At 36.1% G+C, this 24,445-nt stretch overlaps 1 protein-coding gene and 1 non-coding gene across 2 annotated transcripts; one reads left to right on the top strand and one right to left on the bottom strand.

Annotated features, from left to right (window-relative positions):
• Nucleotides 1–8,568: 8,568 nt before the first annotated feature.
• On the top strand, nucleotides 8,569–11,147 carry LOC105044565 (pyruvate decarboxylase 1). The gene is given in 8 exon segments (XM_073257287.1): nucleotides 8,569–9,170; nucleotides 9,253–9,416; nucleotides 9,573–10,087; nucleotides 10,090–10,185; nucleotides 10,188–10,221; nucleotides 10,345–10,462; nucleotides 10,563–10,749; nucleotides 10,826–11,147. Coding segments are annotated over 8 exon segments (1,812 nt in total). The 5' UTR covers nucleotides 8,569–8,645; the 3' UTR covers nucleotides 10,999–11,147.
• Nucleotides 11,148–13,887: 2,740 nt separating this feature from the next.
• Nucleotides 13,888–13,959, bottom strand: TRNAH-GUG (transfer RNA histidin (anticodon GUG)). The gene has a single exon. It is a non-coding gene; the product is annotated as a tRNA-His (tRNA).
• Nucleotides 13,960–24,445: the final 10,486 nt, after the last annotated feature.

Raw genomic sequence — 24,445 nt, 5'->3', positions numbered from 1 at the left:
TGGTTTTCACAAGGTCACCAGGATGACCTATCTTGTGATCCATCAGCCCATAATTGCATCATAGTGCATATGAAAATTCTACTGTTCTTAAGACCAAAGTACAATGCTGTGGGTTTGCTTGAGCTTAACAATTAACAGAAGCTGGTTATCCTTAGCTTCAAACCTGGGTCTCTTTTTCTCCCCCTTTTCTTGCCAATTTCCCGATCCACCAAATTTTCATCGACACTCTACTTTGTTTACAATCATATGTTGATCAAATCTTCTACTTTTTAATCTATAACAGTTTTTTTTTAAGGGCATCAGTTGCCTATAATTGTGTCGCGAAACTAAAGTTCTCTGCTCGGACTTTTTTGTCTCTGCATATTCCATTAACTTTGACAGTAATTAACAACTTTTGGATGATTGCTTAACCACAGAGGACCATACTTTTCTATGTTTCTAGCATGTTTCAAAACTTTATGCACACTCTTACACAAGTTTCAAATAATTCATGCAAGATTACATTTGCTTGGATGACTTAACAACACCTGAAGTCTCTTGAATTGTTTGTTATTACAATTATCTAGCTGTATTATATGTCGTAGTTGTCTTCTTAAATATAATGAATTTGACTATTACATTGTTTGCATAAAGTATGGATTATTTTATTACTGCCACTTTTTACCAATTAAAACTACAAGACATTCTATTAGTATAGATTTTTCACAGCATTATTGCTTTTGAAAGTGACATGGATTACAATGACATACTTAAAATTTGTGGCTAATTTTGATTCTTATCCATTCTTATACTCCTAAAGTGCATTTATCTGCTAGTAATATATTTCCTTGTGTCAGTACATGGAACATCAGAATTTCTTTAACTTGTTGATTGGTTGTTCAAAAGAAATGCTTATTTTTCGGAGAGACTACCGAGCAACTTGGCAACTTTCAAGCTTTGTCCCATTTATTTGGTTCAACTTTATGATCTCAGCAACAAACTTGCCACAGGAAAGTAAATGTCAAACAAAGGCAATTTCTGTTGCATAACAAAACTTTAACCCATCTAACCCATCTGAATTTTCTCATATGTGAACTGTTTGCCTTAGTACTTTTGGCCTGTAATGCTCAGGATTTTGCTCATTTTTACTCTAGAAAAATTGCTAGTTATGGGTTTATAACTTATACAGCTGATGACAGATACACATATTTAGTCAGTCAAACATGAATTTTTTGTTCCATCTTAGTGTGACTGGGCATTTTAAGGCTGAAAATAATATATTGATAATAAACTAACAAATTTTAAGTAGCTTTATATGCTATTTGGTCATGTAACATAGAAAAATCATGGCTTTCCATTAATGTGTATACGGCTGCCTGCACATTTTATGATGTCATTAAAATTATGATATGTAATTTTGGTAATTTTATATTTTATTATTCAAAAATTATGGAGAAAAAATCTTTTTATATTAGTTTGTCTTGTAAAAGTTTAAATAGGATTAAGATTTTAGAGTCATCAAGGGGGATGGAGCTTTGCTTATAACGGACCTTCCAATAGTGGGAACCCAGCCTCTGTGACAGGAGATTCTTTGAAGAAAGTTCAATATGGTAACAACAAATTAATTGATTGATTAGAGAGTATGTGTGCTTTATTTGATATAGGAGTTATAGACTCCATCCTATCCCTATGGTAATTAGTACTCCTATGTAGTGGTTAGGAAGAGCTGTAGTTCTGAATAAGATCTGAAATGATATTTTTCATGAGATGTGATGCTACATACATCTCTAGAGGAACTCATCTATATAAGAGTATCCATACATAGCCGTAGATATGAGATTTAGGCTATCTCTAGTAACTCTCATGAAAAATCAAGATACATGTGCAGAACCACTAATGCACAGATTAGCAATGAAAAAACTCGGTACTATATATGTGGTAGTTGAAGTCTGGGTCAAAGGAATGTAGTTCAAGACCTGATTCACTCCATTTTCTTCAGATGGAAACTATTCATACTAAGGTTAGTAAGGTTAAGTTACCTTACCCATTGCATAGTATAAGCATCCAAAAATTTATGTTATTTTATATTTTTTTGAAAAAAATTTAAGTTTTGTGGGAAATTATTGGAGAGAATCCAAAAAAAACTCAAAATTTTATTTAATCTTATTTTTTAACTTTATTTTTTAAATATTTTAAATTTTTTTTTATCATGATTTCTCATTATTACCAACAGTCATGTGTATTTAATTTTGTTTTTATTTTTTTAACCGTTGGACTCTGCATTAAAAGTTTTGACTGTTAGATTTCTTATTAAAAATCTCAATGGGTCAATAAAAATTCTAATGATCATAATGGTCACAAATGGTTATATTGGATGGCGATAAAAAAATTAATTTTGAGATCTGATTTTAGATATCCCATCCAAATCTCTCCCTCTCTTTCTTCTAATATTTTCTCTTCAATTATTTTTCTTTCTGATTATTTTTTTGAGTACTGAAAGAGTCTTCATCAACCTCCTCAATATCACGCTCGCGGGTGGAGGACCTCAATTGTATCTTGGGGTGATTTTTTCGGATGTTTCTGCATGAGGGAAAGAAATATACCCGACAGTGTCCAACATGCTTTCAATTTTGACTAATTTTATCTCTTGATGTTATGTAAGTTATTTATAATTTTTACAATCAAAACTCTCATTAGTTTTCTTAAATCACATCTGATTTTTAAATATTGTTCCAATACATGTTAAGCGGATCATGTTAAATTGGACAAAAATGGATAAAGTAGGTTGTAAATGGGTTCCATAAGTTTCAAATGGCTTAAATAGATTAGATCATGACTTGATTCAAGTAAAAAGAGGATCAAATAGGTTAAACAAGTCAAAAATCTAAATCAATACTTGACCTATTTAATGATCTAAAGAAATTTATCCTTTTATGACCAAAATCTATTTATGTCAAACTTGAACATCTTAATATGGACATATCGAATTCATCAATCGGGTCATATGTTGCTACCTTATTTATAATAATATAAATACAAGAAAGATTTAAATTATATCATTAACATTAGAGCCTTTATTTTAGTATGTATGTATGTAAGTGTGTGTATATAGATACATACATACATAACTTAAGATACTGTTTGGTAAAGAGTGATATTTCACATCACCTCAGCGACGTGAGTTAGGTGATGTGATCATCTTGTTTGACCTTGCAAAATCTCATCCAATGATAAATTCAGTGATAGCATCGTTATATTGTGCAGTGATGCTATCACCATACATATCCCAGGTGATGGCATATTATCGGATATTGATGATGTGCTAAAATTATTTTGAGACAAAAATATCTCTAGTTATTAAATTATGAAGAAAAAAAAATTTTTTCTCATCTTTTTCTTTTCTTTGATCTTTTATTTTCAATAACACTCCCTATAAAAGAACACCTCCTTTTATTTCTCTACTAGATGTCTATTTTATTTTTATTGACAGATTTAGTTAAATAGTATGGATATCGTTTATTTATTTATTGAATATCTATTTTATTTTTATAGACAGATACGGTTAATTGGCATGAATGGATCATGTTAAATTCTTCATGATTTTTTTTACTTCATTTTATTTTGATAGGCTAAATCATTCTTAATAAACAACTCTGATGTTGATAGTCAAAATTGACTAAACCTAGTCAAGCTCGATTATATATAATATTATCGTAATATCATTTTAATAGGCTAATCAAAATAAATACCAATAATAATAATAATAATAATATACTTATCATAATAATAATAATAATAATAAATAATATTATTATTATCATTACTATATATTTTTGTGAGGAGTTGTAAATGAAGAATGTTTAATTAAGTTATAAAATAATTATTACATACTAATATATAAAGCTTTTTATGATATTTTATATATTATCATTATCACTACATGCTGATATATCAAATACAGTAAAGTTTTATTCCTAATGATATTACATTGATATATCGAACACAGTGATCACACATTATTTCAGTATTCATACATCATTTCAGCACTCATATCATCCTGATGATCACGTCACTTTGATGATCACATCACTGATGATAACCAAATGATACCTAAGGATGCATTTGGTTAGCTATTAAAATACTTTTTTTTTATTTTTTGATTTTTAAAAAGTAAAAATGAAAAAGCAATGTTTGATAATATCATGAAAAAAAATTAAAAAAAAATTAAAATAATTATTTTATATGCAAAGCAAAAATTTTTTGCTTTTCAAAATTTATTTTTATATTTTTTTTTTACTTTCGCACATCTAAAACTCCAAATCAAAAAGTAAAGAACCCGAATCCTTCTCTTTCGTTGAGCTTTTTACCTCCCCACCCCCTTCTCCCTCATTTTCTGAATTTTTCTTTCTCATCGAGCTCTTCACCTGCCATCTCCAAACATTACTTTTTGCTTTATAGTAACGTAGTTATCAAACATATTTTTTATTATTTTTATTTTTATTCAATAATAAAAATAAGAAAAATAAAAAAATATTTTTTAAAAATTAAAAATTAAAAATTAAAAATATAATCAAACGTACCCTAAGTATCTTTCAAAATTGCTGTTCAACTGCGTCGGAAATGGAAAACTAACTTGATGTGTAATCGATCGTGGTGGTCATGCCTGGACTTACCTCCTGTCCTTCTGTTTCTTTGGAAAAAAATCCACAAAACAAAACTGGGGGTCGCCACCGTAATGACCTGCGGTTTTGCGCAATTCCCTCGTGGAAATCAATCGGCACATTCCACCTCCCCCGCCCCAGAAAAAAGACCCTAGTTTCAGCCTAATCATATAATATACTTGTTTGAAACCGAATACCTTGTTCTAATATAAAAGTCGACACCCTTCCTCGCAAGTGGACGCAAGTGAGAGACAGAAACAAGTTCTCAAAAAACAAGTCAACCACCATCCTCCGCCGCATCTTTCGGTTCCCGGATTGATGGAGACTAAGGTCGGTTGGCGGACGCAAAGTATAGCACTATGGTAGTACAATTTGTTCATCAAATAATGTTTTTTTATTATTATTTTTTCGATAAACCAAATAATGTTTTATTTAACAAGCAATGACGATAAATGTGAGGAGGAGCTGAAGGAGGCAATTAATACGACGTCGATGGGCCAAAAGAAAGTACTTCATTCGGTTTTCCGCGGCCAACGGCAGACCACCCAATCTACAGGAAACTAATTTGCATTCTTAGTTGTAGTAACTGGATTTCTGTTCCAGAGCTGAAACCGAATCGTATATCCTATATGGATCGGACGTCAATATATTAATATTTATATCTATTTTATCTGATAAATATAAATATAAATATAACTATTATTTAAATATAAAAATTTATTTTTATATTTATTTTAAATAATATAAATATCATTTAGATATTAAAAATATAAATATAATTATAAATTTTATCTAGATAATTAAATTTTATGACTACAGAATTAAAAATATTATTAAATAAATAATAAATCAAATTAATAATATATTTATATAATGACATATTTTTTTAAAAATTAATAAATATTATATAATTATAAAGAATTTTATATCAATTTGGATATAGATCAGATAGTTTTCTATGGTTATCTATCTATATTCATATTTATTTTTTTTTGACTGATATAGATATTAGTCAAATATTCAAATTTTTATCGCTATTCAAATTGATTTGAATATGAAAATAGATTCAGATGGATAATATCTATATCATTTTTGTCTCTATTTCGTTCTGTTGACATGGTTGCTATTGTCGTGACTCGGTATGCATGTGCTTTGAGTTGATATTTCTTATTGTATTGCTGTATCTAATATTTTTTTTTAAAATAAGATATCTAATACTATTGGATGGTTAAATTGATAATTCTTACGTGACTTGGTATGGCCTTCATGTAATCATTTATTTTCACTGCTAACCCACGGAGGTGTGTGGTGGTAGGGGTTGGAATTGCAGTATGACCTTTAGGCCAGCGGATTACCTTATGATCAAAGTAATTGCTCCGGATGCTGCTACTCCTTTATGTTGTTGCCAACCAAGCAATATATTTGCTCTATTTGTCGATCTATGTCCCCAAAAGTTTAAGAAGGATATAGTAATATTTGGGACAAAAAATTAATACCAAACCTTCTCATACAAAATGAATGCAATTCACAACATATCAAACTTCACCACGTGTTCAATAGATTAAATTATGTTGGATGCAAGCTCAATTGAATTAGCTATTTGTCAACATAGTTGTTCTGAAAATTTTTACAATATATTTGTTTTTATTCTGAAAACACTCATTATTTATTAAGATGCATCATGGAATTATTGCTGGTATCTGCAACAAGGTGCATAAACATCTAACAACATAATACCTTTTACTGTTACATAAGAAATCTCATCTTCCTTTATTATTTCTATGCTCATAAAAGTTATCTAGATTACGTTAGAAAATTGTTCCAAATTTCACATAACTAACCATGTTATTATATACTTGGCAATGATTAGCATAAAAAAAATAATTTACAATTTTTGATACGTCTCAGAACTGGCTATAGCCGATATGGCAGACCAATCAATAAGAGCTCGTTACGAAACTTTTGATGAATCAATCAAGACTTGCTACGTAGCCAATTTTAGAGGTGCGTGGAGAATTTTTCAAATTTTTGACTCTTTCCAATCGGCAACGGCTCGGCCACAATAATAATGAACCATTTTCATAACCACATAACAAATAGTGAGATGCACAAATACAGAATGCCCGCATGTAATTTTCGAAATGTATATCGATTATCAAAAATGGCTAATTAGTGCTCTCGATTTTCTCGATCATGAGTGCTACTCTCATCTATATAAATAAGTCTTAAGAGATCCTCTAACTAAGTGCTCTTGAGCTCTTTTACTCCATTACGCTCTTACTTTGCTGCTCTCGCAATATCTCCTTCATTTCTTGACAATTTATCTAACTTAAGCATTAGATAATCCTTCATTGGATGCTCTCCAATAAAAAAACTTTCCTATGTTTGCTATGTTAGATCGGATCCGTATTGGAGTCAAGATTCAAGCAAAATCTCCACCATTACACATCATCATGGGGGTGATCGACATCAAAGCCATCACCATCCAAACAAATTAAGCAACTACCGAACCACCACCCGTGTCAAAAATAGGTCATAATCTTTGGTCAACGTTCATGGTTCGAATAGCCGATTATCAAGCACTTTTGTCATCCAGCCAGCTTGGTGTCTTAATCTGATTGCTTCCTAATGGCAACAATTCTAATTTTTAAAATAGTGGAAAATCTACTAAAGCATATCAAATTATCTAGGTTCATGTACTTTCAGATGCACCTACTCAAGATCCTTATTTGTTACTTTTGCTTTACATGCTACACTTGTTACAGTTTTTCTTCTCTAACCAAGAGGAGAGGCATGTGGACAACGGCCTATAGAAGGCAGATAGCCTTCCAATTTTTGGCTTAGCAGGCAGTCCGTTTCTCTGCATCTTCGCTCAATCGATCAACTAAACCTGCTTCCCTCCTGTCCTTACAAGGTTTATGCAGCTGCTAGTAGGAATTATTATAATAATTTTGGAGGCTTTCATATATTATATATTAACTAGACAAATTAATATATAGTTCATTAAAAAAATGAGATAAAAAATAATTTTTGACTTTTTCCACTAATCCAAGTAAAAGAGGTGCTGCTTGATGAAAAAAGCCGATAGAGATTTTGGAAAACTAGAGAAAGCAAAGAATCTTATTCGTCTTGTCGTCTCCGCCCTTCGAACGTCTTCTAGAATTCTCATTCCTTGGCTCCCAGCTCCTTCTAGACTCACTTCCTAATTTTTTTATTATAATAAACGTGGCTTAGCCTCCACCTGAACGAGCAGCAAGACCACCTTCTATGGTCCACCGTTCCCGTTACACCGGCTAACGATGACTTCATAGTTTATACTAGCTATTCGCTTTTTTTTTTTTTTTTTTAAACAATAAATTAATGGGACCAAAACTATTGAAACCGCTGCAACGGTCCCAACCACTTTTATATCCCTCCTATATTTGGCAAATACTGGCTTCGGTGGGATACGCTATTCGGGAATTTTCGTTTGGGTTTTTTTGGTGAGTAAATATTCGCCTTATTCAAAGCTTGGCTTCGTAGAAGAATCCACACACCAAAACTCGGGGACGCCGCCGCCTCGCTGGAATGATACCCACGTTTCACAAGCGAATGCCGCACCTGTTTTCGCTTAGTCGCCTATGGAGAACATTAATAAGCCTCCAACCCAATCACATGCCGACCAACTGAGTCTGATTAAATAAACGCGTCGCGGCAAGGTACTGGCCTCGCTTGCCTCGCCAAGATCAAACACACGCCAAAAAAAAAGCCACCCATCGGACGGTCATGATGCCTCGGTGCGGTCATGAATCACGATCCACGATGGAGGCCCACAGGATCTCGGTCTTCCCGGAACCCACCGTTCAAAACCGCTCGATGGTTTTGCCCGGAATTCCGTCCGAGTTTTCACCACTACGGGCTTGACTCCTCTAATAAATAGAGCCTATTCCACCCCCCGCAAAACAACTTGCGTCACAGCGGAAAACTAGTTTGGCTCTCCTTGTTTCTTCTCCACAGTGCCTCATTATGGATACTAAGATTGGATCGGTGGACGCCGCGGCGGAGGCGACGGCCAACGGCGTGGTCGGTCTCCCGCCGGCCATCCCTTGCCATCCGATTATTCCGGTGGCCCCGGCCTCCGGGCCGGCGGAGGCCACCCTCGGCCGCCACCTGGCCCGCCGCCTCGTCCAGGTCGGCGTCCACGATGTCTTCTCCGTGCCCGGAGACTTCAATCTCACCCTCCTCGACCATCTCCTCGCGGAGCCCGGCCTCCGCCTCGTCGGGTGCTGCAACGAGCTCAACGCCGGCTACGCCGCCGACGGCTATGCCCGTGCCCGCGGCGTTGGCGCCTGCGTCGTTACATTCACCGTCGGTGGCCTCAGCGTCCTCAACGCCATCGCCGGCGCCTACAGCGAGAACCTCCCTCTGATCTGCATCGTCGGCGGCCCCAACTCCAACGACTACGGCACCAACCGGATTCTCCACCATACCATCGGCCTTCCCGACTTCTCCCAGGAGCTCCGATGCTTCCAGACCGTCACCTGCTTCCAGGTATCAGGAAAAAAAAGTTTTCTCGTTTCGATCCCCTTTCGCCGATTTGAGTCCTTTCTGAATCTCGGGATCTCTATCACAGGCGGTGGTGAATAACCTCGAGGACGCCCATGAGCTCATCGACACCGCCGTCTCCACTGCTCTCAAGGAGAGCAAGCCGGTCTACATCAGCATTAGCTGCAATCTCCCCGCCATCCCTCACCCCACCTTCAGCCGAGAGCCCGTCCCCTTTTTCCTCTCTCCCAAGTGAGTACCTCCCCTGGTTTCTCCTCATCTTTTTTTTTCCCCTTCTTTTTCCTGATCCTAAATTGTCTGAAGATTGGATTTTTTGGAGGATTTCTTTCTTTCTTTTCTGTCTCTTTTTTTTTTTTTTGATGGATTTTTGGTCGGTGGAATCATCAGATTGAGCAACCAGATGGGCCTGGAGGCGGCGGTGGAGGCGGCGGCGGAGTTCTTGAACAAGGCCGTGAAACCGGTCTTGGTGGGCGGTCCCAAAATCCGGGTGGCCAAGGCCGGCAAGGCCTTCGTGGAGCTGGCCGATGCTTGTGGGTACCCAGTGGCCGTGATGCCTTCGGCCAAGGGTCTCGTGCCGGAGCACCACCCGAGCTTCATCGGCACCTACTGGGGCGCCATCAGCACCGCCTTCTGCGCCGAGATAGTGGAGTCCGCGGACGCCTACCTGTTCGCGGGCCCCATCTTCAATGACTACAGCTCCGTGGGGTATTCGCTCCTAATCAAGAAGGAGAAGGCCATCATCGTGCAGCCGGAGCGGGTGGTGATCGCCAATGGCCCGGCCTTCGGATGCATTCTAATGAAGGACTTCCTTCGAGCACTCGCCAAGAGGCTCAAGAGGAATACTACTGCTTACGAGAACTACCGCCGGATCTTTGTGCCCGAGGGGCAGCCTCCGGAATGCCAGCCCAAGAGCCTCTGAGGGTGAATATACTCTTCAAGCATATCCAGAAGATGCTGTCGAGCGATACCGCCGTGATCGCCGAGACCGGAGACTCATGGTTTAATGTCAGAAGCTCAAATTGCCAGAGGGCTGTGGGTAAGCTCCTCCATTCATAAAACACAATACAGTTATACTTCGCTTCAAACCTCAAAGTGATGCCATTTCCAACCTCTCTTTGGTTGTGTTGCTGATAAAGAAAGATTGCTTGTTGCATTGTAGATATGAGTTCCAAATGCAGTATGGATCGATTGGTTGGTCAGTGGGGGCGACTCTGGGTTATGCCCAGGCTGCAAGGGGTAAGCGTGTTATCGCCTGCATTGGTGATGGGAGCTTTCAGGTATTGTCTTGTAATTGAATGTGAGATGATGGAACTCTGGTATGATGATCAAACTCTGATATGGAATTCTAATTCCTTGTATATGTACAAAATAATCCAGGTGACAGCACAGGATGTGTCCACGATGCTGCGTTGTGGGCAGAACAGCATCATCTTCCTCATTAACAATGGGGGTTATACAATTGAGGTGGAGATTCATGATGGCCCTTATAATGTTATCAAGAACTGGAACTACACTGCCTTGATGGAGGCCATCCACAATGGCGAGGGCAAGTGCTGGACTGCAAGGTTAGCTGTGTGACAATAGAATTAAAATCTGATAGTTTCTGATTTGAAACTCATGACTTCAACTTGTGTTTGTGTAGGTTCACTGTGAAGAGGAGCTCCAGGAGGCAATTGATACGGCAATGGGGACCAAGAAAGACTGCTTTTGTTTCATTGAAGTTGTCGTGCACAAGGATGATACCAGCAAGGAGCTCCTTGAGTGGGGGTCAAGGGTTTCAGCGGCCAACAGCAGGCCTCCCAATCCCCAGTAATCTCCTTTTAGAAGTCGAAATAGTCAGTACTCAGTAGCTTATTGGTTTTGTTATGTTCTGTTGGTTGCCGAGATAGGTCTCTTGTTGTTTGCGGGTTGTGAATTGGTGTACTTGTTGCTTTAAATCAATTGAAAGAATGCTTTTTTGTACTTGGTTCTCTTGATGTTAAACGTTCAACTAAGTGCTTGGAATGGTGTCGGTTGAGGTGGCTGTTGCTTCTTGTGCTAGAGTTTCAAAGTGATAACCTGGTATTCTGTTGATTAAATGCTATAATGGATGGTACATTGTCCATGGACACTGAATTAGGCATGTGCTCACTATTATAAATCTCAAGCACTTCTCATGTAGGTCAGATACATGGAATCCGATCCGAAGTCAAAGAAGCTTGTCTTCATGCAACGAATGCACGATAAGAAAAGCTCCGAAGATAAGGGTACAGTTGTAAGTGCGCGTGCGAATCTTATCACATCTGTTGTCGGCCATTTGTGGGGTTGGACCATCTGATTGGGTGTGTGCGTAAATGATTCTTTTGTTCTGTGTATTTTATCGAAGTCTTCAAATTTACGAAGGTGCAATAGTAACCGTATACCAGGCAGTTTTCTCGGCTTGCAAGACGCATGGCTAATCTTATGAAGAAGAGACAGTGTTCCAAGTGATAAATGTAGGGGAATAAATAGAAACAGGAAGATATCAGCTTCCCTGATATCATTGCGGTCGAAGTAGCAGAAAACAAAAAAATGTTGGGAATAGGAGAGGCAGTGGTAGGTTCCAAAACCTTCTCTAGCCCCACCAGAAGGAGAAATAAAGCAATAGATGAAACTCACCAGAAGGAGAAAAAAAATGTTAGTACGTCTCTTGGTGTTGGGCATTTGGCCTGCTTTTCACCCGCAAAGTGGCTTCTGAACGGAGAGCAACAACCATATGCATGTCCTGGTCCCACAGGCCTCAAGAAAACCAGGCTCATTCTTGAGTACGGTTATTTATGGGCTAGACCTGACCCTGATCCAGCCCAACAAGATCCCACGCGTGGCTTCTCAGCCTTCTGGACCCGGTTGGACCGGCTTAACCATTAGGCCTTTGGGGAGAGAAAGCTGTCTGTGTCTACATATCTAATTTATCATTCCTAGCTAATTTGACGGCAGTTATTTTGAACAGAACCAAGACGAAAGCCACTCTAGTACATCCAGTGATTTTACAGGACAAGAAAGAAATTAGAGTGTGTCAAACTTGATGAAACTGGACAAACACAAACAGGCGAACATCCCATAATAAATAGCCAAAAGCAGGGCACTGTGCTAACCACAACAATGTTCAAAATATTGTACACAACGAGCCCATGCTTGGCACATCACCAAGATTCAGTCACAGTTTTTGATGATTTTTCCACAAGTTAGCCATTGTGGAGAAGTTTACAGGGAAGCTCTGCAATTAACAACACGAGTTTTCCGCCTTGGAATATTAGGATGTGCACTCCGACATCAATGGCAGTGTAACTCCATTGTCAACAACTTTTCAGTATCATTTATCTTGCTGCTCCATACCTAACGATTTCCTCTATTTCATTGGTGTAGTCACGAAAGAAAGGGACCTTAAAAGAGCTCCAGTGTTTTTTCTTCAAGTGTGTCGAGTCAAAATTAGCTTAAACAAGAAAATAACAAGAAAAATTTTAAAAAAATACGTTCTGAATGCACTAAATCACGATATCCAAATCTAAATATCCAAGATGCAATCCTTGCTTTTGAATTTTTCAGCCCACTTCACTCCCAAAGCATGCATTTTCTTCAACAAAGAAAGGGGTCTTTCCCGTCACCTCCAAGACAGAAAACCATGGAATCTTGATAGCACCAGAATGTGCCTTTTTGTCTGGAAAACGATGTCACTTATTTAAAGATATATCATAATACCACCATGATAGAACTTTGGGTAGAGGTCGGTTAAAAACATGATGCTTGATTAAAATGCCAAACCTTGTGATAGAGATCAGCCAAGACAATATATTGATCTCCATGATTGCATTCTGCTCTTCTCGGGATACATGGCAATCTCATGAAGAACTTGGGCCCACGAACCCCATCCATGTTCTTTTCGTACCAACAGCTAGCAGTCTCTCTGTTCTTATCATTGGGTTTTGATACATCAGAACTAATTCTAGACTCTGCAAATCCATGATGGTCACGCTGCATGTTAATTATATTTGTCCTTTAAACCAGATTCAGCTAAAATTCCTCTGGATTTTTTGTTTCTTTCGGAGTCATAAGTCTCTCATATGATCTTCTGATCACTCTTATGGAAACTGATAACTGGTAGTTGTCCATGAGTTCCAGGAGACTGCTCATGTATCAGAATACTAAGATCGATCAAGAATCTGCATCGCTTTCCAGCTTTTTGACATGGATGCGAAGCTTTCAAAAAGCAATAAGTATGCATCACGAAGAACCTTGCATCTTTTCCTTTCATGCAGCGAAGTCGAGGGAAGCGGGATAGCAAAAGAGTTCCCAGGGCTAAGAGTTTCCGCTCATTCCGTGCTTACAATTTCCAGTGATTTATACTTGCTGCATTGATACAATCCTGAATCATATAAAAATCATCCATTTTGGTAATTACACCCTGGAATTTTAGTTTTGGGCGTCGTAGTAATACCTGAAAGGAGGTGGAGAGGGCCGCAACTGGCGTGTCCTTTGCAAGGTCCGGTGTATTTCTGTAAATTGTAGCCGTTGATCTGGTCCTGTGACGCATTTTTGTGAATTAAAAAAAGAAAAAAAAAATGATCTGGTGCGATGACAGATGTTTGTGAATTAAAAAAAAAAAAAAAGATCTGGGGCGGTGACGGACGTTTGGGAATTAGAGAAAGAATTTTTAAAGGAATAAAAATTTGAACTTAGAATTATATGTGGCTGCTGGGATTCGAGCCCAGGTCTCCACGGCCACAACGTGGAATTCTAACCACTAAACTACAGCCACTACGATGATAGACGATCTATGCCGTTTAATTTTAAAGATACTCATAACCTGTTTTCTCAAAACGTTTGGACTTTTCAGGGTATAAATCTTGAGTTTGTAAAGAATTTGAAGTAAAGAAAACTAAATTTCAAAGGAAGTTCGTTTTAAAGACATTAGGCTTTCTGTGCAATGATGCCTCAGCACAGTGTCTGGTTGCCTGCAAGGAATGCTGTGCTTGCTTTTAAGTCACAAGTTTCAACATCTTAGTGATCATCGCAAGCACTTGCGATGGTCAAAAGGGCCTTTTCTAGATCTCTGCTTTAGACGGATTGAGTAGGGAAAGAAGGCTGACAAAAATATTTCAAATTTTGAGAAAAATAAAAAAAAAAACACCATTAAAATTACTAGAGAAATAAAAGGCATTTAACTACTTTATTTGTTTATATTTAGTTATAACCAAACAATTAAAATAAAGGCAAGTCAAGCTCAATATTCTATTCATGCTTTAAAATTGGAAAAGCCGATCTAGATAGGTATTGTGATAATTCATTGGCAATTTAATTTGATGTGGAGTTGATAGAAATATGATAAATATGATGTTTAAAATTGTCTTTCCTATATTTTGCATGTTTTTTTGCCAAGTAATGTAAAGTACCTTGTTTAGGTATCAGACTAACTACTGCATCCTTGCCTGTCCTTATACGACCTGATTAGGAAAATTTAGATTTCTAATGTAAAGTTTACGTTATAATAAACTGAGTAAATTTTGATGCCATGCTTGCCTCGAGGAAGTTAGAATTTTCGCCTGGTTGGCCTCTAAAGACAAATTTCCCACATCACACAAGTTGGATAAAAAAAATTGAACCATCAACATTAGGCGAACCCTGAAATTATTAGGTGAATGATACCTAAAAACAAGAATTAGTTTTGGCATCTATAAGTCATCTAAAACAAATTTGCTTGAAATATTCATCAGACTTAGAGATGTCAAGACAGACCGATCTGCTCCAACCCACCCCGATTCACCTCTAAACAAGACGGGACAGATTGACCGACGGATTGAAAAAATTCCAATCCGATCCGATCCGTTATGGACTGCGGATTAAACAGATCAATCCATCAAAATTCTCTCTCCTAAAAAAAAAATTATGAATCATTTCCTCTCCTTTCCGCATCCCCTCCACAATTTCTGAAGATTGATAATATTTTACTATACAAAATAAGTGGATAACTAGATAAGGGTCAAAGTCTTAAGAGGATTTGATAATATTTTTTTTACTAAACAAAATGGGCAGGTCAGTCCACTTTGATCCGTCTCGATTCATCAATCTAAATGAGACGGATAATTTGATCTGCTTTTAAATGAATTATTAAAATATAAATCATAATATGATGAGATGAATCAATCTGATAGATTCAATTTAAATTGACAGTTCTAACCAGACTAGCTATACCCCAAACATCTCATATATATATATATATATTATATATATATATATTATATATATATATATATATATATATATATATATATATATATATATCACTAGATTTACGTGGTTGGCATCTGCTTCATCCTTGCTGCAAATTCTATGTCATGAAAAGAACCAGGAAGAGAATGATTTTACAGTGGCTATTTCTGTCTATGGATGAGATAGGAGTCCTTTTTCAGAATAATGCAAAAAAAAAATTTATTTATCAAAATATATTAAAACCAAACTTATTTACCAAACTAATGCAAAAGAGAAAAACGTCATTTTGAATATATATATATATATCACTAGATTTACGTGGTTGGCATCTGCTTCATCCTTGCTGCAAATTCTATGTCATGAAAAGAACCAGGAAGAGAATGATTTTACAGTGGCAATTTCTGTCTATGGATGAGATAGGAGTCCTTTTTCAGAATAATGCAAAAAAAAAATTTATTTATCAAAATATACTAAAACCAAACTTATTTACCAAACTAATGCAAAAGAGAAAAACGTCATTTTGAATGGCGTTTTTTCCCCTTCCACGTCAGCCCCCATTTCCACGGTGGCGTCGTCCGCAAAAAAAAAAAAAAAAAAAACATGAAAAAACGCCATTTGGAATGGCGTTTTTAAAAACGCCATTCAAAATGGCGTTTTCCAATTTTCCCACCCAAAAATAAAAGAAAAAATCGTGGGAAAATGGAAAATTTTGTTTTTTAAAATTTGAAATTAGTAAATAAATTAAAATTTTAATTTGGATTGAAATTTAAAATATAAAGATTTTAATTTGTAATTCACATATTAAAATAATTTATTTTAAAAAAATTAAAAAAAATTTAAAAATAGTGTTAAAAAATTTTATAAAAATATAAAGAATTGAAAAAAATAGAAATTATAATTGTAATTAAAGAACAAAGTTTATAATTTTTAATTTTAAGAAATAAGAATTATAATTGTAAATGAAATTAAAATTTTTATTTTAAATAAGTAAATTAATTTGAATATAAATTTTTAAAAAATATTTTTTAAAAAAAATTATAAATTGAAAAAAAATTATAAAAATTATAAATTAGATTAGAAAAATATATCATAAAAGAATAAAATTAAATTAAATTAATTACAATTTTTTTTTAGGATATTTTATAAATGTGACTTAAAAAAATTAAATTTGAATTAAATTTTGATAAAAAAAGAAATACATTAAAATTTTAAAAAAATGAGAAAAAGTTAAAAAGTTAAAAAGTGAAAATTTTTAAAAAGTCACAAAAAATAAGAATTATAAATTAAAAAGTAAAAAAAAAATTTAATGTTTAATTGAAATAAAAATATATTTTAAATATATTTTATAAAAATAAAATTAAATTAATTAAAAAAATTTTCAAATAAAATTTAAAAATGACCTAAAAAAATTTCATAAAAAGATAAAGAATTGAAAAAAAATAGAAATTGTAATTGTAATTGAAGAACAAAGTTTATAATTTATAATTTTAAGAAATAGGAATTAAAATTGTAATTGAAATTAAAAATAATATTTTAAATAACTAAATTAAATTAAACATTATTAATTTAAAAATATTTTAAATAAAGGAAAAAAATGGGAGGAAAATTTAATTTGAATTAAATTTTGATCAAAAAATAAATACAGTGTATAGTTAAAAAATGAGGAAAAATATGGAAAAAAAATTTTATAAATTGAACTTTAGAAAAAATAATATTTTTTTAATTAAAGGAAAAGAATACGTAATAGAATGCTAAAAAGAAAAAAATAGAAGAAAAATGAAATTATAATTTCAAATGATAACTATTTTAAAATAAATAAAAAAAGTATCATAAAAAAATAAAAAAATAATAATAAAATAGGAATTATAATTATAAATTTTAAAGAAAATTAATTTTAATTTAAATTAAAAATTATCATTTAAATTATTATTTTTATTACTTAATTTAATTTATTTTTATCTTTTTAGCATTCTATTACGTATTCTTTTTCTTTACTTAAAAATGGACTTATTTTTTCTAAAATTCAATTCAAAGAGCAACATTTGATATATTATTATTTATGTTATAATTTTTATAATCCTTTCAGCATAACATTTTCTCTCCTAATATTCTGAGACACGTTCGAGTATGTGTATCCATATGCACCAATCATAATATCCAATCATTTAAAATTAAATAATATAAAATGAAGTCAACATTTAATATTATTCAATAGAATAAAAATGTCAAACGTACAAAAAAAATTACAACAAATATGAAAAAATACTAAATACAAATACAACAAAGGCTAAGTCCCACAAGAACGTCCCGGCGCCCGTGATCGCCTGTCGGATCATCTACGGACTGAGAGACCCGTTCAACTCTCTCATCTGGATACACGGATGGACGCCTCTCAAAAAAGTATCATACTCATGTGGCCAACTGGTACCCGGTGATGGCATCTGCGGGATGTACGAAGAAGAAGACGCTGCCATCTGTAAATGAAAAGGCGGTGGCATCTGTGCAGCATCAAATGATGACATATGCGGTGATGGCATATGTGAAGCATATGGTGACGGCGTATAACTCGTATCTGGCGCCCGAACTGCTGCATACCAAAGCACACAGGTATGTGGATCAACACCAATCGCCACCAATGTTCCAGAACCTGTTCTCTCCATCTCCCGCAGTATCTGAATCCGCTCGTCCTCATCAGTCGTAGATAAAGCACGACGAGCGTCCAATACGAGTTCCGACACAGAATCAGTCTATAAAATAAAAATAGAACAGTTAGTATAAAACAATCAGTATAGTGTACAATATAAAACAAAAATATAACACAAATAACATGAAGTAATTTTCATAATCTTACCAAAAGACGTACAGTAGAACTCTCGCCCTCGTATCCAAAAACTGCATACTGAGACTGTCCAATGACTCGCACCGTAATGCTAAAAAACCAGGTCATGTAGTCATCAGTATATGAAGGGCCTCTCAAAATAGGATCACCATGAACAATGTGATCTCGACGTGCATCCCAAATATCGATGTACTGTGCATGTCTGACATGCCAGTCGATACGAGCTCTCCCTCATCGATCAATACGATGAAGTCCCTGACTGGTATCAAACTGCTCTGGGCCCACAACCAACCGAGACGGAGCCCACCGTCGGGAGAGGCGGGGGCTGAAGACCGCCGTCGGGCCGCGAGGGCCCGTCGTGGCCATCGGGACGCGGGCCCACCACCAGCCGGGGTCGGACCGACCATCGGGATGCGGGGCTCGCCGCCGGGAAGCGCGGCCCGCCGGCATAACATTTTCTCTCCTAATGTTCTAAGACACGTTCGAGTATGTGTATCCATATGCACAAATCATAATATCCAATCATTTAAAATTAAATAATATAAAATAAAATCAACATTTAATATTATTCAATAGAATCAAAATGTTAAATATATCAAAAAAAATAGTACAACAAAAATGTAAAAATACTAAATACAAATACAACAAAGACTAAGTCCCACAAGGACGTCGCGGTGCCCGTGGTCGCTTGGACCTTCTCAGGAAGGTCCTCACCGGCTGCTCCTGCTGTGATGGCTCCTCTCCTATATCAGTGGAGGAGATCTGCTGATCATGCTGCTCAGGAATAACTGATGCTGTCGGATCATCTACGGACTGAGAGACCCGTTCAACTCTCTCATCTGGATACACGGATGGACCTGAAAAAAAAGTGTCATACTCATGTGGCCAACTGGTACCCGGTGATGGCATCTGGGGGATGTAGGATGAAGAAGACGCTGCCATCTGTGGATGAAAAGGCGGTGGCATCTGTGCAGCATCGAATGATGACATATGCGGAATATGCGGTGATGGCATATGTGAAGCATATGGTGACGGCGTATAACTCATATCTGGCGCCCGAACTGCTCCATACCAAGACGCACAGGTATGTGGATCAACACCAATCGCCCCCAATGTTGCGGAACCTGTTCTTTCTATCTCCCGCAGTATCTGAATCCGCTCATCCTCATCAGTCGTAGATAAAGCACGACGAGCGTCCAATACGAGTTCCGACACAGAATCAGTCTATAAAATAAAAATAGAACAGTTAGTATAAAACAATCAGTATAGTGTACAATATAAAACAAAAATATAACACAAATAACATGAAGTAATTTTTATAATCTTACCAAAAGACGTACAGTAGAACTCTCGCCCTCGTATCCAGAAACTGTATACTGAGACTGTCCAATGACTCGCACCGTAATGCTAAAAAACCAGGCCATGTAGTCATCAGTATATGAACGGTCTCTCAAAATAGGATCACCATGAACAATGTGTTCTCGACGTGCATCCCAAATATCGATGTACTGTGCATGTCTGACATGCCAGTCGATACGAGCTCTCCCTCGTCGATCAATACGATGAAGTCCCTAGCTGGTATCAAACTGCTCTGGGATGCCCTGAATATGACCAAACTGCCGCAGGACACGATCGGGAAGATGCCACTCTACCACATCAAAACAAATAAGTGGCACCCTAGCAGTCCATATGTCGTGTCCAACTGTACACATCTGCGGCAGTATAGCCAATATCCCATCTGTATATGGCTCCCACAAAAACTGATATAATATAGTTAAAATAAAAAAAATTAATATAAAATTATAATAGATTATGAATACTGTAAATTGATATTTGTAAAAAATTCAAAATTTACCCGTCTAGATGTATCAACTAATGTATCCAACTGGCACCTATAAACCCGTGCCACTCTTGTCGATACGTGATGAACGTTGAATGCAACGTTCCATCTGTTTCACAATGTACTAATATCAAATAAATTTAAAATAATAAAATTTAAATAAAAAAAAAATATTTCGATACCTGTATCCTAATGGTCCGTCTAGTCTGAATGAAATATCAGGATCCTGCTGCTCTGATGGCATCTCGAGCAACTGTCGTCGTAATGGACTGATAGTCGGCATACGCTCCCATACCCAAATCTGCAAAATTTAAAAATTAAATAAATGATATATCGAATGTAAAATATAATTAAATATTAAAAATTAAAAATTTTAATTCACGTACTTGTAATAATACAAGATAACCGTCAATCTCGCTCTGATCAGCATAGGAACCCCGACACATAGCTCGGTATAGACAAGCTAGTACTGCACTGCCCCAACTGAGTCGACGAGCGAAATCTAAATCTTCTAATAATGGCAAAAACATCAACTTCATCTTATTCGATGAAGTATCAGGTAACAGGACACCACCTAACAATCGCAGCACCTGACCCCTAACATACTGCTGCACCATCTCCTCTGGTGCATCATCCGCAATATGAAAATGACGATAACGATCATCCAAACACTCAATCCTGAGTCGTGAATGATCAAAAAAATATGCGTCGGGCTCAAACCCTAACAACCGCAAGCACAAAGCCTGCCACTCCGGAATGATAAGTGTGGGATCAACTCCGGTAACTGGATCTCCATCAACTGGTAGTCCAGTAAGGATGCTGACATCCTGTAAACTGATGGTCGCCTCACCAAATGGAAGATGAAATGTGTGTGTCTCTGGATGCCATCTCTCAAGCATAGCAGTAATAAGACCAACGTCCATCTGTATACGACCGATCCGATATACTCCATAAAATCCCAGATATCGTAAATAATCTAACACTCTATCTGGAATGTCCTCTGTCCTCCAGAAATCTGCATCGGATCGTCGTAGACGAAGATGTCTGGACTCCTGCAAGAAAATATACTAATTAGATAACGTACATGATTTTTAAAATAAAAATTTAAAAAGTAAATAAGATTGTAATGCTTACGTCGCCATCTAAAATAGTCTGTGATCGATGGTGCTCCTGCAATGTAAGAATGCTGCTGTCTCGGGGACCGGGATATCGTGAATCGTAAGCCATAATACGCTGTCTCAAACAATATTATCACAGATGTATTAAAAAAAAATAGACAATATATTTTAATTTTTTTTAAATACAATATTATCACACAATACAACTTAAACAAAAAATTCAGTTCATCCCAACATATTAAACACGAAAATTCAAATACAATCCCACAGTAATTCATAAAACAATGACAGCAACGCAATTGTCGAAGCTTTCAATTTCTTCCACTGCTTGAAGTTGAAGTATGTTGAAATATCCTAGGACAGCGACGACGATCATGACCCTGTTCCCTACAAATACCACAGTGGTTCTTATTTCTTATTTGCCTATCATCCATCTCATTTCGTAGTCTCGTTGACTTTGGTCTACCTTTCTTCTTCGGTCTCAAACGATGATGATCAGGCATACATTTGAACATACGTGTATGCATCCAATAATCTTCATGTGGTAGTGGATTGAAATTACCGCTCCAAGCATTCATGTATGCTGTAATTGTATATGCATCATCCACAAAAGCACTAAAATGTACAGCAATTTCTTGACACACAGCTAAAACATGCGAACATGGATATTTGTACGTGCTCCACTTTTCACAAGAACATTTTCTTTCAGCTAATGTAACAGTATGAGAATTTCCTCCACCTCGTAATCCTCCGCTTGCTCTTCTCGTTAGCACTTCATATATACCTCTTTGAAGGTTGAATGCTGTTACTCGGTGCTGGTTAGCCTTAACTTGATCTTCCGCAATTTTAATTGCAACATGAGGAGTAAAAAGATTATTTTGATTCTCCTCTACATATCTCAAGGCTTGGGCATGCCTCGTATTGAAATATTTGACAAGACGATAAAATGTCAGTTGAACACAAGCTGTAATTGGCACATTTCTAGCTCCTCGTAAAACACTGTTAAAAACCTCCGATAAATTTGTAGTTAAAACACCATAGCGTAGGCCATCATCATGTGCCAATGTCCACTTCTCCTTTTCTATCTCGGACAACCAGCTCCAAGCTTCTTCATTCACTGTTCTAATTCTACCAATGATAAAATTGAATTTACGAACTTGATGAGCACTTCCTGCTTGCCATACCAATCTTTTCAACTGCACATTTTTGAAATGAGTGTTGAAATTACTGCAGATATGTCTTAAACAGTATCGATGATAAGCACGTGGTGGACTCCATCCAACAGACTCATCTGCGATGGCATTTAATATACCTGGATGCCTGTCAGAAATTAAGCATATTCCATTTCTATCTTTAACGATATATGTTCTGAGCTGGAAAAGAAACCAACTCCAACTTGCAGTCGTTTCCTCATCGACAATTGCATATGCTAATGAAAATATCCCATTCTCTGCATCAATGCCTGTTGCAATTAACATCTTACCTTTAAATTTTCCATACAAGTGCGTGCCATCAATGCTAATTACAGGACGGCAGTGCATAAAACCCTGAATAGATGGTTCGAAAGCCCAAAAAATATAATTTAAAACACGAACATTGGAATTCACAACTTGAAAAAAATTCCATGAAACAACTGTACCAGGATTTGCATATTGAAGTGCAGCCATATAATAAGGTAATTTAGCATAAGATGGCTCCCATTCTCCATAAATATCAACCAATGCCTTATGCTTTCCACACCATGCTTTCCTGTATGATACTGTATATTGAAATTGATCATTAACGGCTGCCACTATAGCTTCAACTTTAACACCGGGATCTTTCTCAACAATATGTCGGACTAATATGCTAATCATCTTTCCACTGACATGTTTGTGGTCTCGACTCAATCCCGTAAACAAACAAGTATGAGGACCCTCATATTTTGTGATTTGAAAATATCCATATTTTTTCAACAATGCAGCACGAAGCCTCCATTTACAATGCTGAACATTATCTGATGATGCGCATCGTACGGACCATAATTTCGAATGCGACTGAACTACATTGTATGTCCGATGCTTCATAATGTGATAAAGATCAACAGCTCTCTTTAGATCATCTTTACTCTCAAACATTAAACCTTTAGAAAATTCAGTCATCGAAGAGTCCCAAAATTGATTGTCAGAATTCAATCTTCGACCAGCACTAACACAACCACCATCATCTAAATTTATATCATTAAAATATTATGGAGGTTCGTGCAAACGAGATTGAGATTCTTCCACATTAATATTAACTTGAACATCTTCATCATCATTCTCATCTTCATCATCATCATTACTGCTACTGTCCTCATCCATCCAACTGTCTTCATCTTCATTTTCATCTGACTCAAAACCCAGACTATCAGAATTTATTCCACCGACTACCCAATCATCATTTCCTATATGAGTGTCGTCTCCCGCACTTGCCATTACTTGTACCAAAAGAGAAGTCACCATAGCAGAAGACATAGGAGAAGTCACCACAGCACTTGGAATAATTGGACAGCTAGGACCGGCAGTAGTGGAATGTTGTTCTGCAAAACCGGCCTCAGCACTATTGGTTTGTATCATAGGAGTTACGAAAGGTGAGGAAGGCCCAATATTATTATCCGCTTGAGTTAAAAACTGACTATGATATCCAAAACTTGGTACATCTTCTTTTTCAATATATAATTCTAAAAATCGACATTCTGAATATTTCAAAAGAAAGGTCAGCATTTCTTCGACATCATCATCGTCATCAATTGGAACCAAGATATATTTACTCTGCATTAACTGTCCCGACAGATTAGGAGATCTCCATTTCAACTTTATTTCATATTTTTCTTTGTCTACAGGAATACTGCTGTATAAATGATCCAATAATTCTTGACGTGATAATGATGAAGATATTCTAATCATCCGATTTGCAGGGTGACTATACTGCACACCAGTTTGATCATTCTATATCATGCCATCATAATACAATAAAACACGAACTTGAGTACCGGCCATTTTCTCAAAAAAACCTACAATAAAATCAAGATTAAAATATTTAATATTATTAATTATTTTATCATTACAAAAAATTTACATGATACATGCATCATATCATCAACAAATAGGTACAGATAGATCCTATCCCATTTGGGAATTGCATTAATTCTATAGATTAATTACATTAATCAAACGATACGCAAAAAGGACCGAAAGAAATTTCGGCAGCATTTCCC

Source organism: Elaeis guineensis, chromosome 5, assembly GCF_000442705.2.
Source record: "Elaeis guineensis isolate ETL-2024a chromosome 5, EG11, whole genome shotgun sequence".
Lineage (NCBI taxonomy): Eukaryota > Viridiplantae > Streptophyta > Magnoliopsida > Arecales > Arecaceae > Elaeis > Elaeis guineensis.
This window is presented reverse-complemented; position numbering and strand designations above follow the sequence as displayed.